General features: G+C 55.6%; 6 protein-coding genes across 6 annotated transcripts; 4 read left to right on the plus strand and 2 right to left on the minus strand.

The window, feature by feature from the left end:
* Nucleotides 1–44: 44 nt before the first annotated feature.
* Nucleotides 45–6,876, plus strand: L969DRAFT_17737 (uncharacterized protein; the record flags this gene model as incomplete). The annotated part of the gene is made up of 6 exons (XM_014711676.1): nucleotides 45–73; nucleotides 130–1,732; nucleotides 1,788–3,819; nucleotides 3,876–5,452; nucleotides 5,502–5,901; nucleotides 5,951–6,876. The coding sequence occupies 6 exons, from the start codon at nucleotides 45–47 to the stop codon at nucleotides 6,874–6,876; spliced, it is 6,567 nt and encodes a 2,188-aa protein (XP_014567162.1).
* Nucleotides 6,877–6,922: 46 nt separating this feature from the next.
* Nucleotides 6,923–9,424, minus strand: L969DRAFT_94860 (uncharacterized protein; the record flags this gene model as incomplete). The annotated part of the gene is made up of 7 exons (XM_014711785.1): nucleotides 6,923–7,153; nucleotides 7,205–7,598; nucleotides 7,657–7,766; nucleotides 7,824–7,974; nucleotides 8,048–8,174; nucleotides 8,876–8,936; nucleotides 8,996–9,424. 7 exons carry the CDS (start codon nucleotides 9,422–9,424, stop codon nucleotides 6,923–6,925), a joined length of 1,503 nt encoding a protein of 500 aa, XP_014567271.1.
* Nucleotides 9,425–9,486: 62 nt separating this feature from the next.
* L969DRAFT_94861 (uncharacterized protein) lies at nucleotides 9,487–11,076 on the plus strand (the record flags this gene model as incomplete). Its single annotated transcript, XM_014711786.1, has 9 exons — nucleotides 9,487–9,505; nucleotides 9,589–9,721; nucleotides 10,117–10,190; nucleotides 10,247–10,308; nucleotides 10,365–10,475; nucleotides 10,528–10,592; nucleotides 10,652–10,727; nucleotides 10,781–10,838; nucleotides 10,898–11,076. The coding sequence occupies 9 exons, from the start codon at nucleotides 9,487–9,489 to the stop codon at nucleotides 11,074–11,076; spliced, it is 777 nt and encodes a 258-aa protein (XP_014567272.1).
* A 57-nt stretch (nucleotides 11,077–11,133) lies between these two features.
* L969DRAFT_94862 (uncharacterized protein) lies at nucleotides 11,134–12,408 on the plus strand (the record flags this gene model as incomplete). The annotated part of the gene is made up of 2 exons (XM_014711787.1): nucleotides 11,134–12,127; nucleotides 12,185–12,408. 2 exons carry the CDS (start codon nucleotides 11,134–11,136, stop codon nucleotides 12,406–12,408), a joined length of 1,218 nt encoding a protein of 405 aa, XP_014567273.1.
* A 114-nt stretch (nucleotides 12,409–12,522) lies between these two features.
* L969DRAFT_50385 (uncharacterized protein) lies at nucleotides 12,523–12,699 on the plus strand (the record flags this gene model as incomplete). The annotated part of the gene is made up of 1 exon (XM_014711788.1): nucleotides 12,523–12,699. A coding segment is annotated over one exon (177 nt), but the record flags the coding sequence as incomplete, so codon positions are not given.
* A 15-nt stretch (nucleotides 12,700–12,714) lies between these two features.
* On the minus strand, nucleotides 12,715–14,133 carry L969DRAFT_17742 (uncharacterized protein; the record flags this gene model as incomplete). The annotated part of the gene is made up of 1 exon (XM_014711677.1): nucleotides 12,715–14,133. The coding sequence occupies one exon, from the start codon at nucleotides 14,131–14,133 to the stop codon at nucleotides 12,715–12,717; it is 1,419 nt and encodes a 472-aa protein (XP_014567163.1).
* Between the last annotated feature and the right edge of the window lie 91 nt (nucleotides 14,134–14,224).

Genomic DNA, 14,224 nt, shown 5'->3' on the forward strand with positions numbered 1-14,224 from the left:
CGCCGCTGTTTCTCGAGCCCCGACGGCCCGACAAGCTGCCAACGATGGCGGGCAAGGACTTTTCACAATACCAGTGCGTATGCTGTCTGTCGAGTGAGCAGCGGGGCGCTCATGCAGATCGAGTCGTAGGTACAATGCCATGAGCAGCCTCGTCCTGTCGGCGGACAGGTCTGCCATCCGTCAGAGACAGGACGAGCCGACGGGCGAACCAGAGACGCTCGTCGGTCGTATAGATCCAAAGGCGATGGGCTCACGCATCACCCGCGACACCGCCAACGTCGACAAGAAGAAGAGGAAAGCCGTCACCGCCGCCGCTTCTGCCTCTGCAGACGATGAGATTGCGCTGCTCGAGCGGAAGAAGCGTGCAAAGGCATCTTCAGGTGCAATGTCATCAGGCTACAGGGACATCGTCGACGCAACAGATGAGACAGAGGGCATCCGCTATCGACCTCGTACCACAGAGACACGCGAGATCTACCAACTCTTGCTCTCCACCGCTGCAGCCATCCTCGGCGATCAAACAGCCGAAGTCGTCAGATCAGCAGCCGATCTTGCTCTCGAGACCCTCAAAGATGCCAATCTCAAGGATTTCGACAAGAAGAAAGAATTGCAGGAGCTCTTTGGCGCAACACTCACCACTGCCCAGTTCACCGATCTCATCAATCTCGCGAAGAAAATCACAGATTACAACGCCGACGAGACCGACGAGGCCGCGCTCAGGAATCGCGAGGGCGAGATAGACGACGAGCAAGGTGTCGCGGTCGTATTCGCCGACGAGGATGCAGAGGACGATGAGGAGGGTGGCTACGTCGTACGCGATGGAGAGTCTGCCGATGACGATGACGGTGTGGAGGATAGCGACAATGCAATAGACGAAGATGATGGTCAGCCTGGCTTGCTCGATGGAGACGGCCAAGATGACGATGTTGTTATCGGCGGCACGAACGGTCAGACTGGTGCTGCTACCGACGGCAAATCGTCTTCTTCTACCATCATCGAACGCATACACGCTCGCCAAATCGATGGCTTTTGGCTACAAAGGCTCATCTCCCAGTCTTATGCAGATCCACAAGAAGCCACCACCAAGACTTCAGAAGCGATGGACATCCTCTCTGCCGAGCAGTCCACAGGAGAATGTGAAAACGCTCTCGTCACGCTCTTCGACTTTGAGCACTTTGATCTCGTCGCCACCCTCGTCCGCAACAGGGACGTCATCGTCTGGTGCACCAGACTTGCGCGAGCCGACGACGATGAAAAGGTCGACGTCGAAGTCGCTATGCGTGAACGCAACTTGGGATACATTCTGAAGGAGCTGCGAGGCGGTGCTATAACCAACGGTGCAACAAAGCCTGCTACGAATGGGAAGGCGATCATTGACATTCCAAAGACGGCCAACATCACCGCAGGCTCACTTGTTCAGCCGCGCAAGGCGCTCGATCTCGAAGCGTTAGCATTTGCAGAGGGTTCTCGTCTCATGTCGAACAAGAAGATCAAGTTGCCGGAAGGATCCATCAAGCGGACGAAGAAGGGATACGAGGAGATTCACGTGCCTGAGCCCAAGCCCGCTCCCGCTGTCGAAGGCGAAAAAGTCATGATCGATGCCCTGCCTGAATGGACAAGGCCTGCCTTTGCTGGCGCTGTCAGTCTAAATCGCATCCAGTCGAGACTTTATCCGGTCGCTTTCGGCGACGATGAGCCAATATTGCTCTGTGCGCCAACTGGTGCTGGCAAAGTCGGCCTTTGTCTTACTGAGTATCGTGACCTTGCGCTGACATGGCTGTGCACAGACTAATGTGGCCATGCTGACCATTTTGAACGAGATCGGCAAGTTCCGTGACGAGTCAACGGGCGAGATCGATTACAACGCATTCAAGATTGTCTACATTGCACCGATGAAAGCGCTCGTGCAAGAAATGGTTGGTTCGTTCGGCAAACGGCTAGAGCCTTTCGGCATACAAGTCAGCGAGCTCACGGGCGATCGTCAGCTCACCAAGCAACAGATCGCAGCCACTCAGATCATCGTCACCACGCCTGAGAAGTGGGATGTCATCACGCGCAAAAGCACCGATACTTCCTACACCAATCTCGTCAGGCTCATCATCATTGACGAGATCCATCTGCTGCACGATGATCGAGGACCTGTGCTCGAAAGTATTGTCGCTCGCACAATTCGTCGAATGGAGCAAACCCAGGATTACGTTCGCTTAGTCGGCTTGTCGGCTACATTACCAAATTACCACGACGTTGCTCGCTTTCTACGGGTGAACCCAAACAAGGGTCTTTTCTACTTTGACGCCACTTACCGACCATGTCCCCTACGGCAGCAATTCGTAGGTGTCACCGAGAAGCGAGCCATCATGCGGTATCAGGTCATGAACGAAGTCTGCTATGAAAAGGTGCTCGAGCAGGCTCAAGCTGGCAATCAGACGCTCGTCTTTGTTCACTCACGCAAAGAAACTGCAAAGACCGCCAAAGCGTTGCGAGATGCTGCCGTCGAGCGAGAGACGATCACTGCCTTCATCCAGTCGGGCGGCGGCGAGCGGCTTGTATTAGAAGAGGAAGCCAGCAAAGCAAGCGATCCGAATCTCAAAGATCTGTTGCCTTATGGCATAGCGATACACCATGCTGGCATGAACCGAATTGACCGCGGCACGGTCGAAGAGCTTTTTGCAGAAAAACGCCTCAAAGTACTCGTTTGCACTGCCACGCTGGCTTGGGGCGTCAATCTGCCCGCTCACTGCGTCGTCATAAAGGGCACCCAAATCTACAACCCTGAAAAGGGTCGATGGGTCGAACTTTCGCCCCAAGATACGCTTCAGATGCTCGGTCGTGCTGGCCGTCCGCAATATGATAAATACGGCGAGTCCGTTGTCATCACCAATCAAGATCAATTACAGTACTTCCTCAGTATGCTCAACCAGCAGCTGCCGATCGAATCTCAATTTCAGGGGCCGAAGCTCGCCGACAACCTAAACGCTGAGCTCGTGTTAGGAACAATACGCAATCGCGACGAGGGCGTTGCTTGGCTTGGCTATACATATCTCTTTACTCGCATGCTCGGTTCTCCTGCGCTCTATGGCGTGCCTGCGGACTACGAAGAAGATGATCCTTCGCTGATACAGTATCGCGCCGACCTCATACACACTGCAGCTGCATCCCTCGAGAGGGCTGGCATGCTGAGATATGATCGTAAATCCGGCGAAATGTTCACTAACGACATCGGTCGCGTCGCTGCTCACTACTATATAAATGTGGCTTCTATGTCGACTTATGGCAAGCATCTTAAGCCTGATATCAACATGATTGCGCTATTCCGGATCTTCTCGCTATCCGAAGAGTTCAAGCTGATCCCTGTGCGCCAAGAAGAGAAGCCAGAGCTCGCTAAGCTGATCGAACGCGTGCCTATACCCGTCAAGGAGAGCATTGACGAGCCGTCTGCAAAGATCAACATTTTGCTACAGTCTTACATCTCGCAGCTCAAGCTGGATGGCTTTGCGCTGGTAGCGGATATGGTCTACGTCACTCAGTCTGCAGGACGGATTTTGCGAGCCATCTTTGAGATCTGCCTACGACGGGGCTGGGCAGCATTGACGCATCAAGCGCTAGCGCTGTGCCAGATGGTCGAGAAGCGCATGTGGCCATCGATGACACCTCTGCGACAGTGCAAGGGTGTAACGGCAGACATAATCCGGCGAGCAGAGCGCAAGGAATTTCCGTGGTATCGCTACTTCGATTTGGAACCACCCGAGCTCGGAGAGCTGATGGGTCGCGCCGAGATTGGTCGTGCTGTCCATAATCTTGTTCACCAGGTCCCAAGAGGTCCGTACATCGCTTCTTCGTCTGCGTTTTAAGACTAACGACCAAACCTGGATCAGTGGAGCTATCTGCGCATGTTCAACCGATCACAAGGACTATGCTCAGGATCGAATTGACTATCACGCCCGATTTTCAGTGGAACGAGCGAGCGCATGGCGGCGCGGAAAGCTTCTGGATACTAGTGGAAGACGTCGACGGCGAAGTCATTCTTTTCTCGGATCAATTCCTGCTCCGACAGCGCTTCGCTCAGGAAGATCACTTCGTGACCTTTACAGTACGATTGCTTGAGCCCCTCCCGCCCAACTACTTCATCTCGGTCATTTCTGATCGATGGATGGCTTCAGAGACGCGGTTGCCCATCTCTTTCCGGCATCTGATCCTGCCTGACAAGTTCCCACCGCCAACACCGCTGCTCGATCTGCAGCCTTTGCCTATCAGCGCACTGCGTGATGGCGAGTACAGCGCAGTGTTTCAGCGAGAGTTTAACGACTTCAACAAGATACAAACGCAGTGCTTTCAGGCGCTGTTCACATCTGACGATAACGTCTTTGTCGGCGCGCCAACTGGCAGTGGGAAGACTGTCTGCGCAGAGCTGGCCCTCATGCGGCTATGGTCTCAATCCGAGCCGGGGAGAGCTGTCTGCATCGAGCCCTATCCAGACGTTGTCGAAACCCGCGTCGCAGAGTGGCAGAACAGGCTTGGCAAACTTCGTGGGGGCAAGAACATCGCTGCGCTTACGGGCGAGACATCAACCGATCTTCGCATTCTCAGTGAAAGCGACTTGGTGATCTGCACGCCGACCCAGTGGGACTTGCTTTCCCGACGTTGGAAGCAACGCAAGAATGTGCAGCAAATAGCTCTTCTCATTGCCGACGAGTTGCACTTGATCGGCTCAGAGATTGGTCCTACATACGAGATAGTCGTCTCCCGAACCCGCCTCATTGGCGCGCAAACCGAGCACAAGACTCGCATTATCGGGTTCGGCGCATCGCTCGGCAACGCCAGAGATCTCGGCGAATGGATGGGTGCAAACTCGCAGACGATCTTCAATTTTTCACCAGGTGCTCGACCTTTACCTTTGCAGGTCCATTTGCAGAGTTTCAACGTGCCGCACTTCCCCTCGCTGATGCTCCAGATGGCTAAGCCGGCCTATCTAGCCATCATCGAATGGGCAGAAGCTCGGCCGGTCATTGCTTTCGTTCCATCTCGCAAGCAATGCAAGCTCACCGCGACCGATTTGCTCACGTACTGCCTCGCCGACGAAGATCAGAATCGCTTCCTCAACGCTGATGTGACGGAGCTCGAAAGCACATTGGAGCTTATCAGCGATGAAGATCTGAAGGATACACTCAGGCATGGTATCGGCTTCTATCACGAAGGCCTATCCAAGCGCGATCGCAAGATTGTCGAACAGCTGTACGGCCTTGGTGCTATACAAGTCATCGTAGCTTCCAAAGACACGGCCTGGTCGATACCTATGAAGGCGCACATGGTCGTTTTGATGGGTGTGCAAACATTCGAAGGCAAAGAGCATCGCTATATCGACTACCCATTCGCCGATGTACTTCAGATGATGGGCAGAGCCTGCAGACCTGCCGAAGACACGTCTAGTCGATGTGTCCTTATGTGTCCACAGGTACGGCTTCTATACTCAGGATAGTCACACTTACTTATTGCGCAAACAGGTTCGCAAAGAATTCTTCAAGAAAGTCTTGAACGAAGGCTTGCCTATCGAATCACATCTGCATCTCAGTCTAGCGGACCACTTGAATGCCGAGATAGTAACAAAGACGGTTGAGAACAAGCAAGAAGCGCTCGACTACTTGACCTGGACATATATGTATAGGCGCCTCGCAGCAAATGCCAACTACTACAATCTGCAGGGTGTCTCGCACAGGCATATCAGCGACCATCTTTCCGAACTCGTTGAGAGCACCGTATCAGAATTGTCGGCTTCAAAGTGCTTGCAAGTCGACGACGATATGGACCTCTCTGCGCTTAACTTGGGCATGATCGCCGCCTACTACAATGTCAGACATATCACCATCGACATCTTTTCCCTCTCGCTCACCGAGAGAACCAAACGTACGTTCCCTGACTGTGTATGATGCGCGCGCTTAGTCTTGCTTGACAGTCAAAGGTCTCTTGGAGATTGTGTCATCGGCAGCCGAGTTCGAGGATGTTCCGATACGGCACAGGGAAGACTTGCTGCTGCAGAAGATCTACGATCGTCTGCCGGTCAAGCTTGCCTCACCCGACTTCGATCAGCCGCGGATCAAGACGAATGTCCTGCTTCAGGCTCACTTTTCGAGATTGCGCTTGCCTGCCGACCTTGCGTCCGACCAGCTGGTCATACTGGGACGCGTGCTGAATCTACTGTCAGCCATGATCGATGTCATGTCGTCTTCCGCCTATCTCAATGCGACATATTGTGTCGACCTGCAGCAGCAAGTCGTACAGGCAGTCTGGCGGTCGAATGGCCCCGAGCCTGTGCTCAAACAGATTCCCCACTTTACGCCCGAGGTCATCAAGCGGTTCGTGGACGCAGGCGTGGAATCAGTGTATGATCTCATCGACCTGGAAGACGATGACCGGGACAAGTTGCTTCAGATGGACAACAAACAAAAGTCTGCTGTAGCGGCCTTTGTCAACGCCTATCCCTCGCTCGAAGTTACGAAAGAGGTGATCGACGAGAGCGACCTCAGTGCTGGAGCGCCCATCACGGTCATGGTCACACTGTCTCGCGGCGAAGACGAAGAAGTGTCGAGCGTCGTCGCGCCATTCTTCCCTCTGCCAGTCTCGGAGCAATGGTGGGCCATCATTGGCGATCCCAAGACGAACAACCTGCTCAGCATCAAGAAAACCGCACTGATCAGTGCGCAGACACTAAAGCTCGAGTTCATCCTGCCTCAGGGTCACCACGAGCTGGAGCTGTCTGTGCTGTGTGGACAGTACATTGGCTGCGATCAGAGCTTCGAGCTCTCTCTTGATGTCAAAGAGGGTCAGGACAGCGATGAAGAGGACGAAGAGGAAGAGGACGAAGAGATGGAAGATGCTTGATTGTCATGCGGAAGTAGTAATGCAAACATACAATTGCCGCCATGCTCTACTTGCGACCCCTGCCTCTGCCTCTACCTCGAGCTGAGCTGCTTCTGCCCTCTGCAGAACGTACAAGAGACGCGGCACCGCGACCGGCAGAGGCAGTGTTGATTGCTTTGCGAGCATTGACGGTGGACTCGCCCGCACCGAGTCGTTTGGGACCCTTGGTAGACAGATCGCGCAGCAGGGTGAGTGCCTTTTCTCGCTCATCGCCTGCAGGCATCGTTGCTGCCTCGAACTATCGACAAAGTCAGCACGATGCGATGACGGAACTGTGCATTGCATTCACCTTGCGTTTGACACCTCGAACTTTGCCTTCGCCTTTGAGCTGGGTGTCGTAGCGACCGAGACTAGCGGTGCTCTTCTTGGTCGTTGCCAACTCGCTCTCTAGTTCTCGCTTGCGGGCAGCCTGCTCTGGTCTGTCGAGTTTGGCGCCCGCGAGAGCTTTAGAAGCAGCGATAGCTTGTTTTTCCTTTGCCGCAGCAGCGGCAACAGTGGTTGGCGCAGTGGCTGTCCTTGTGATATTGCGGAGGCGCTGTTGCTCGTTCTTGAGCTTCCTCGCCTTGCGCTCGTCTTTGCTCGCTTTCACGGGATCGAACGACGGGTCGGCATTGTTGGGTACTTCTACAATCCATTGATCTTCAGTCTGCTTGTTCTTGCCTTTGTAGCCATAGCTTGGCACCCTGTCGCATCGGATGAGCAGGCTGATGAGCATGTGCAGCAGATGCAAGGGAGGCGTACCAGTCCTGCTTCTCCTCGTCAAAGACGAGACGATCCTTCTTGGCCTTGGTCGTGATACCCTTTGATCTGGCGAATTTCTCCCATTTCGTTGGCGGTTTCGGCTTGGGTAGCTGCGGAGAAGCCAGTGACATGAGCATGGACTATGTCTGAGTGCTTGCTATGCTCACAGCCTTCTCTCTGGGCAGCATGAGGGCAGGCGGTGGCAATTGAGCGAGTGGACCATCCGAGGAGCTCTGTATGCTCTGTGCAAAGATGGCATTGATGAGGAGTTGGGTTCCATCCCTCGCATTTGCTCGCAGAGTGACCTCTCTGTCTTCACTGTAGCACTCGGAATGGATGAGCCGGGCGAATGGGGAGCCTTGAGGGAGAGCAAGGCGAGCACGAGACTGACGAGAATTGCTGAGCATCCAGGGCGTTTGGGTCGGTCAGCATGAGATAGCCCAAGTCGAGATTGACAGGCAGACGACGTTCCACTTGCACTTGTCTTTGCGCCGCTTGGGCTGCTTCCACTGCGCCGACTGCCGCCATTGGTCTTCAAGGAGATCTTTGAGCTTGATGGCGACTTTTTCTGGCCAAGTCGATACACCGTCAAGACTTTTCTGATGACCGGCGATGCGCCGGCAGAGGCGAAAACACCATGCTACGAGCCATTGCCCTCTACCGCTATCCCAGCCAGACAGACAGACTACATGCATAATCATCAGAGCACTCTGTCATGACTCACAGCAGCTAGCTCGAGCTGGAAGCAGCGAGCCACCGATGTCTCAGTGCACGCAAGCGGCCACACTTCTTCGTCACTGAGTCTCCTCAAGCATGGCTTGAGCGATTACATGCTCGATGATCTGCTGGCTATATTTCGACCTGCCCCTGCTCGTCTACTCTCGGAAACTTAGCCTTGACAGCAATGTCTGCGCCAGCTCTAGTGCTTATGATGGCTTGCCTCTCACCCGCTTCAAGAGCACAATCTGATACGAGGGGCATCGTTGATCGTACGCCTCCCAGATTCATGGCGCTGCGGATATAGACTACCATCTTAGCAGACTCGCCGAGAACAATAGAGACAGCGTATTTGTTACGCGTCAGGCGTTCTCCAGGTAGTCAGCCACCGGCCAGCGTTGTTGTTGGGCTGCATCTATGGCTACAGACGGCGGTAGGTCAACCGCTGACATTGTCGCGGACCTCACACGCGTCGCTCTAGTGGACTAGGGCGAGAGACGACCGTTCTTGTTGTAGGGGATCGACTTCTGGTTGCACTTGAGACCGCCTACGCTATATTGGCCCTGCCAATCCCGCACGAACATTAGGATCACTTCGGTCTACGAGTGAGTAGATTGCATACATCGAGTAGCTCGCCACCATTGACAAAAACTTGACCCACTTGGAAACCAAAAGGCGTATTGGTAGACCAATGGTGGTCAATTCGCAAGGTGACCGCAACGTCTGATGGCCAAGTGTCCTGGTCTGCCATGGTAACGTGAAGCGTCCAAGCACAGTGACGATTGCCGCCATCCGTGAAAGAACCTCTGCCTTGTGCCCAGCCGGGATTGGGCCAGAAGTTGCTAAGCTGAGCGTTGTTCCAATCGGGGGAGATGTTGAGCTTGAACTCCTGCACCATCAAGACCGATCCATCTGTGTCGTCAAGGCTCAGCGCGCAGTGCAGATCGGGACCCCAGGCCCGTTTGTCGAGCGGGATGTCATCGGGCCGGATGGTTGGCACGCTTTGCACGGTTGCCAGCACGGCGCAGAGCAGCAAAGCTTTGAGCATCATCGTCCCGTCGAGGAGGACAGTTGACGAAGAAGTTCGGACAGGACAGGGGAGGAAAGTGGCAGATGCAAACACGTTTCAAGCGTGAGTCTGCAACAGGCGCACCGTTGACGGCTACGTGTATCGTGAGAGAAACTCAGCATGCTCGCTCTGAGCGCGTAGCACAGTCGAAATTGATTCGGGGCGAGAGCGCACAGCGACTGCACGAGCACTACGCAGACACTCATCCCTGGCCTCGGGCTCGCACACAATGGCAGAGGCATCTAGCTCAGGCTCGCAAGCTCAGGTGACCCTCGTAACGTGAGTTCACATTTGCGCTCTTCACGCTTGTCATGGCTTGCGTCGAGCACGACCGCGCTACCATGACTGTGCTGTACACACGGACAACGGAGCTGACCACTGTCTCTGCCCTTCCCATTCATGACGACCTCTGCCTCTGTGACGGACCCTTGTTCGTGCGCATATCATCGCCTCGGCCTACGATCATGTCGCTGTCGATGCCCTCCCCATCTTGGCATGCTCGCGTGGTCTGACCATGCCTCGTGAACTCGCCTTCGCTGGCTTCCGCGTATCGCTCTTGTCTGCTCGTCCGCTCCGGTCGACGCACCGGCCTCTGCTCACGCGACACCTTGCTGCCATCATCTGGCTGCTCTGATCCTCATTCTCTTTGGCTCTCCTGATCTACCTGACGACAGTGCCGACGATGAGAAGTTCAAGGTCGACAAGGAAGTCGCCAATCGCTCAGTGCTGATCAAGAACATGATCGAAGGCATGGCTCCTCCTCGCGTCTGACTCGCGATCACTCGTTCATCACTTGGCTGACAGATGTTGGCGAATCGGACAACCCCGTTCCGCTGCCCAACGTCAACGCTACCGTGCTCAAAAAGGTAGAGCAAGACATCGGCTGATGAGCTATCGAGGTCTCACCCTTCGCCGTCTGCAGGTCCTAGAATGGTGTGAACATCACCGCAAGGATCCCGAGCCTACGACGGACGAATTTGACGACCGCCGAAAGCTCACCGAGATCTCTGAATGGGATCAAAAGTTCATCACCGTCCGTGCTACTGCTCTCCAAGTCTGGTGCAGATGACTCACAGCATAGCCAGGTCGATCAAGAGATGCTCTTCGAGATCATTCTCGCGGCCAACTATCTGGACATCAAGCCCCTGCTGTGCGTTCGTTGCCCGCTCGAGACGATCCCCACTCATGCATGATCGATCGGACGATCAGTGACGTCGGCTGCAAGACAGTCGCCAACATGATCAAGGGCAAACAGCCGGAAGAGATCCGCAAACTTTTCAATATCGCAAGTCTCTTCTCACACGCACTCACTGCTCTGCTGACCGGCTGATGTGACAGACGAACGACTTCACCCCTGAAGAGGAGGCACAGATCCGCAAGGAGAACGAATGGGCAGGTAGATCTGGTCCCCCACCTGCGCTCCTGCCTCCTTCTGATCCACTCGTGCTGGCAGAGTCATGAAGAGCGATCGACGAGATGGACACGTGTCCATGGGCGATTCTCGGAGAGCGAATCTAGTTTCAGCTTCTTCCTCAGCTTCTCTAGGAGAACGCTCTGTGGCCGCGTTGTACTCATTGCCATACCGTGTAGCGAGCCTGCAGCTTAGCCAGTCCCGTCCCGCGTGCTCTCCATAGCGAGCATCAGCGACTGTGACGCGCCTGAGGGATCTTCATGCCAAGCGACAGGCGACGATGATGAGTGAGTCTGCGCAGGCCGATGCTGGCGCAGGGCCGAGCACGAATGGCAAGCCTGTCAAGGGCAGAAGCCAGTTGTCTGCGTCTGCCATGGCCTTTTCGCCCTCACGGTCAAGGCATTCGACAGCTCCGTCGAATGTCAACCCGATCAGCAGCTCGTCCAGCAAGGCCGCTGCGGCCAATGGACCCTCCTTGCGTGCAGCGTCAGATGCTCTTCAGTCATCTCAAGCTGCAAACACAGCGCTCGGGCAATCTCCTTCCTGGGTGCCTCCCTCTGCAGCATTTGGCGACGCTGCCCTGGATACCCAAGCACAAGCCAGGCCTCTGCAGCTGCAGCAGCAGCCCTCACATCCCGTCTATGCTCAAGCGAGCGCATCAGGCTACAGTGGCGGTAGCCCTGCAGACTCGCCCCTTGAGTCGCCTTACCACCCACAACTTGATCAACCTCCGCTTGTCACCATGCGACAGGGTCTTGCAATGGGTCCAGATGCCCGCGCTCGCCGCGGCCTGGCTCACAGAGGACGCGGCGGAGCAGGCAGAGGCGGATCAGCGCGAGGGGCAAGTCCATCCTCTTCCACTTCGCCAGGACCCCGACGAGACGGTCTACCACCGCCAGACGGGGAAGCGGACAGGCAGCCGTCACCTCCCGAACGAGGTCCAGTTTCTCAGAAGCCGAGAGCGAACAGAGCGTACATCAACGAGGCCAGGATCGCTCAGACGGGCGGGCCCAAGCGCGACAAGCTCACAGAAGCCCAGCTGACGGCCAAGCTTGAAGCGATGAAGCTGCAGAATGCGAACATCATGTCACGGAAAGTGCAGGTCGATGCTGACAAGGCATCTTACGATGTGATCGAGGCAGAGAGTAAAAAGGCGGAGGAAGCGGCTGCGAGGGAGAGGAGGGAAAAGGAAGCGAAACAGCATCAATTCCAAAAGGACATGGAGTCTGAACGCAAAAAGATCGCCGAGCGCAAGCGTGAGAAGCTAGCAGGACGTGAGCCGTATGGACCATGTAGCTCTGCCGTTTGCTCATCGTGTCGCTGATCCGCAGGCGAGTGGGACCTGAGCAAGGAGTCTCAGCGCTCTCAAAATGCCTCTATCGACTTGGATGAAGAGCAATATGACTACTCAGCGCACTATCATCGCGGTGGCAGCGAACGTGGTCGTGGTCAGCCGAGAGGCCGAGGCAATCGAGGGAGGGGCGGAGCTCAGGCGAATCATCCTACGATGACATCTGCGAGTATCGACGACAAGTCCAGCTTTCCGAGTCTATGACATGACAGTCCGAGCATCTCTTTGTCAGCCGCGAAGGGCGCGAACAATTCTCAAGGCAATGCAGAGGCAAGCGAACGAATCGAGATTCACTAGAGCCGCGACTGATGCAGCTCGCGCAGTGCTGTGCATTCTGCGCGCCATTTGCTGGCCTATTCGAGCTGTACAGACTTGGCCAGCGGTAGAATGCCCTTGCGTAGATTGCGAATGACAGACACGTTTCTGCCCCTGCTCTCGTTCAGGAAGCTCGCCGAGCAAGTGAAGCTGATGGGGATGAGATCCTGGTACCTTTGAGATCAGCCAGACAGATCAGTTGGTGACCCAGCTTGCCTTTTCACGCCGGACGGGCTGTCCAAGCAGACTGAGCCTGTCTCGAACGCAATAGACAAAACGCCAAGGCAGCTTCTTCTCCACTCCTTCGACTGCAAATGTGCCTGCTGTGCGAATGGCCAGCGAGGCATTACGACCGAGAAAGTCTCGCGCGAGATCACTGTCTCTGCAGACTCGACGCAAAGCCGGCGGGTTCTGGAAAGCTCCGTGATGATAAGGATAGCCAGCCTCGGTTGAAGCGGCATAGGCGATGAGCTCCGAGACCGGGTCGATAGCCGACACGCGAAGCCTGATGGACACTTCCCGGAAGCCCTCCTGGTCTATGAGCAGCGTGATGAATTCTGGCGCGTCGGCTGGCAGGTCGAGAAAGCTAGGGCCAGAGTAGACGGATTTATCGTAGTGCTTGCTTTGTCTATCGCAAGTCGGCGAAGATGGCTCTTGTGCGCTGCTGTGTCGACGAGGCCTGTGTTCGAAAGGACTGGTCTTTGGCTCGCTTGCAGGCGATGTTGCCGGTCTTGGCTTAGTTGGAGGACTTTGGATCAGCAAGCGTGCTGACGAGCTGTCGGTGAATGTCGAAGTGGAGCATGTGTCAGTGGAAATTCCATGGGCGAAGCGGGCGTCCGCAACATATTCATTCGTCGCGTGGACTGTACGGTCGATGACGTCTTGCAATTCATGCGATGAGATGATGGTCTGCGCAGGAGAAGCAGAAGACACTATCAATGCTGGCACCCGTCTTGGAGTCTCATCTCTTTCGTTCCTGGCCGGCCGTCGAGGCGTCAACGGATGCCTTGCTGTGCGACGAGGAGTCTCGGCGAGCGCATCGAGGAGCGATTGCGCTGATTCGGCGGGTGACGGCGCAAGCGAGGAGCAGGATGAGTAGCCTGAATATCTCTGCGGCTGATCAGAAGGATCAGACCGGTTTGTGTCGAACGAGGCCGCGCCACGAAGAGCCTCCAAAGGGTCGCTTTGGCAGCTCGGCGAGTACGAGCCGGTCGAGGATCCCGCCACGGTCTGCGGGAAGTCTGGCAGATGGCCATAGACAAAGCAGCGCGCTTCGGAGCTGCCATCAGAAGGCACTTGAACAGACTGTATTGCGTTGGGCGAGATCAACGAGGGCGTGTAGAAGATGGGCAAGCTGATGGCAGAGTCGGAGCTGTCGCGCTGTTCGTCACTCCCAGCGTGAACGGTAGCAGACGCTCCCGCTTGCGTGTCGAGACGAGGTAGCGTATGAACTGCGCTTCGCGATCGATGGCTTGCGATGCTTGAGTCCGCGCCGTAGTAGTAAGTAGCTACTGTCGCTGCGCTTGTTGCAGACCAGCGCCTGATAGCATCGTCTCTCTCGCGTCGCAGTGAGCTCAAGCACGGCACCGTTGCAGACTTTGGCACGTCCGACATGGTCTGTCGGGCTTGCCTGCCGGTCTAGGAAGGGGCAAGGACGGCTCATGAGGATAGCTGCAGCGGGTCGAGGGCATTGCTTGCGCGAGCA

Source organism: Mixia osmundae, assembly GCF_000708205.1.
Source record: "Mixia osmundae IAM 14324 unplaced genomic scaffold scaffold_6, whole genome shotgun sequence".
NCBI lineage: Eukaryota > Fungi > Basidiomycota > Mixiomycetes > Mixiales > Mixiaceae > Mixia > Mixia osmundae.